This window comes from Malurus melanocephalus, unplaced genomic scaffold (genome assembly GCF_030028575.1).
Source record: "Malurus melanocephalus ecotype Western Australia unplaced genomic scaffold, MMel_1.1 scaffold_381, whole genome shotgun sequence".
NCBI lineage: Eukaryota > Metazoa > Chordata > Aves > Passeriformes > Maluridae > Malurus > Malurus melanocephalus.
In genome coordinates this window covers 12,888-15,225 of record NW_026623613.1, presented here as the reverse complement: position 1 = coordinate 15,225, position 2,338 = coordinate 12,888, and the positions used below count along the sequence as shown (strand labels likewise).

Here is a 2,338-nt window from a genome sequence, read left to right as displayed (position 1 = left end):
GCTGTGTCTCTCTCAGGTGTCCTCCCAGCACCCGTACGCTGAGGATTTCATCGGCAAGCCCCACGTGTGGACCGTGGACTACAACAACTCCGAGGAGTTCGAAGCTGCCATCAAAACCATCATGAGGACACAGGTACAGGCTCAGAGCACTTTTGGGGTGACCTTTCTGCTACAGGGTTTGGACAGGCAGCAGCAGCAGCAGCAGGTGTTGGAGCCTGGCTCCTTCTCAGACATTAATTTCTTTTTCTTCCTCTTTTCTACTTTGGATTTTTTTTTTCCTTTCCTGCAGCCTCAGGGGCTCACACCTTGTGTTGGCACCGAGCACTGCAGGTGTTTCCCCAGGGCAGAGCTTTGAGGGATCCCCTGGGAATCCTGAGGGTAGAGCTGGAGCAAGGGGAAGCTGAGACAAGGCAGATAAGGTTTGGGAGCAGCAGGATGAGGTTGCTGGAGGTGTAGAGCTGCTCTGGGAGCTGGTTTGATGCAAAGATAAACCCAGGGAGCCGCAGCCTGCCTTTCCCCCATTTCACTGATCGTTACCTTCGGGCTGAGCAAATCGATAGGAATAGCTTCAGGAATTGCCTGTGTGAGGGATGTGAGGAAGGGAGGGACCCCCAGAGGGGGCAGCGCTCCTGCTGTGCCGCTCCCTCATGAATATTTACCTCCTGCCCTGTGGCTGGAGCCTTTCAAGTCACCCAAATTATTAAAGTCAATTTTCCTGGAGGGGAGGAAAGTGCTGAGAGCCATTTTGCTGGCAATTTGCTTCACTGGAGATGAACCATCCCTTCTCCAGGATGGGGATGTGCTGTGGGACCCCAGCTCTGCCTGGGTGGGATCTGGGGGAACAGCTGAGGTGCTGGTCACTGAAGGGTTATCCTTGCTTTTCCCTGCATTAGAAGCTGCAGAGGTGGGTGCCTGTGACAACCTGGGGACCTGATTCAGGTGATGTGGCCGTGCCATCACCCTGTGTCACCTCCTGAGGGTGATGGTTGCTCTTCACCTCGTGCTCATTTTCTCTGTGAATTTGTGAACACCGATCAAACCCGACTTAGGAAAACAGTTGTTGTTTTGCACATTCATTGCCGTATCTTGATTAGAATGAAATTAAAAATGATGACACCCCTGCTGCTGTGCTGCCAGGCCAGCTGTCAGAGCTTGACCCTCCACCATCTGGGCTGGAGACAGCCCCCGAGTGAAGGAATTGCTGTGGGTGGGAGGCCGGGAGTTGTTTTGGGAGAGAGAAGGAAATTTTCAGTTTTTCCAGAAGGGAAGAAAGAAAATAGTGAAACCTGGTGCTGCTGTGCTGTTAAAATAATTAAAGGGTGGTGAGGATTGAGGAGGGGGAAAGGGCTGTGCTGGTTCCTGGGCAGCTGTGCTGTGCTGCTGCAGGGTCAGCTGTGTGTGCACCACGTCACTCAGGTGCTCAGTGCTCTGGTGAAAAACTAAAGAACTGGAAAGGGTTTTAGGGAAGGGTTTGGTGGTGGGATGGGCACTGGGCAGGAGGAGCTGGTGTGTCCAGCACTGGGAAGTGCCACAGAATAAACCAGGCTGGAAAAGACCTTTGAGATCCTCAACAGCCGCTGCTGTGCCCATCCCTGCTTTGCCCAAACCCAAGCTCCTGTCTCAGCTCTCCTCCCCATTCCCACTCTCAGATCAGCGATCCCAAACCTGCGAACCCCTCCCACAAAACATCCCACCCTCTGGAATTCCTCTCAACCGCTGGAAATCCTGAATTTGCCTCRGATGAACAGCTCCAGTCACCGAGCTCCTGTTTGCACTGCGACACGTGGTCGCTCTGGAGAGGAGGGATTCCTTCCCACCAAGGAGTTAATCCCCGACTCACCTCTCTGGGGTTTTAAAGACATTGAGTAAATCCTCCCAGAGCAGAGCAGGGAGTGAGTGTGAATAACTTAGAGCAGCCTCTTTTTTTCCCCCCGACCTTTTTATCTTTTAAATAGAAAGGTCTGCTTTATTAGAGATGCCGTCAAGGCAATTAAGCCTAAAAATTGACCTACCTTACAGGTTTAAAAGCCTTATTATGGGCTTTGGCTCCAGGAGTCCCTGGGTATCTTGTCTTTAAAATACTGTTTGTTACAGCAGGAATTGAAAACAAGGACATTAGCAGAAAGATGGTAGCTGGGCAATTTAGTGTTCCTGTTCCCAGCCAGTTACTGGAGTTTGGAGAAATTATTTTACTGACTCCTTTTTTTTTTTTTTATTTTTTTTTCTCTGAAGGCAAAATGGGGTATTCTGTTATTGGGATATCTAATAAATTTGTCTGTGTTTCAGAATAACCACCATCAATTTATTTTTTTTTATCTGTCAAAACATTTCATTTCAA

General features: G+C 49.9%; 1 protein-coding gene across 1 annotated transcript in view; it reads left to right on the top strand.

The window, feature by feature from the left end:
* Positions 1–2,338, top strand: part of MGAT5B (alpha-1,6-mannosylglycoprotein 6-beta-N-acetylglucosaminyltransferase B) — a 42,629-nt gene that overhangs the window by 33,103 nt on the left and 7,188 nt on the right. The window contains exon 12 of the mRNA XM_057378964.1: positions 17–133. Coding sequence (XP_057234947.1) covers positions 17–133 — 117 coding nt within the window. The remainder of the gene's footprint in view (positions 1–16; positions 134–2,338) is intronic.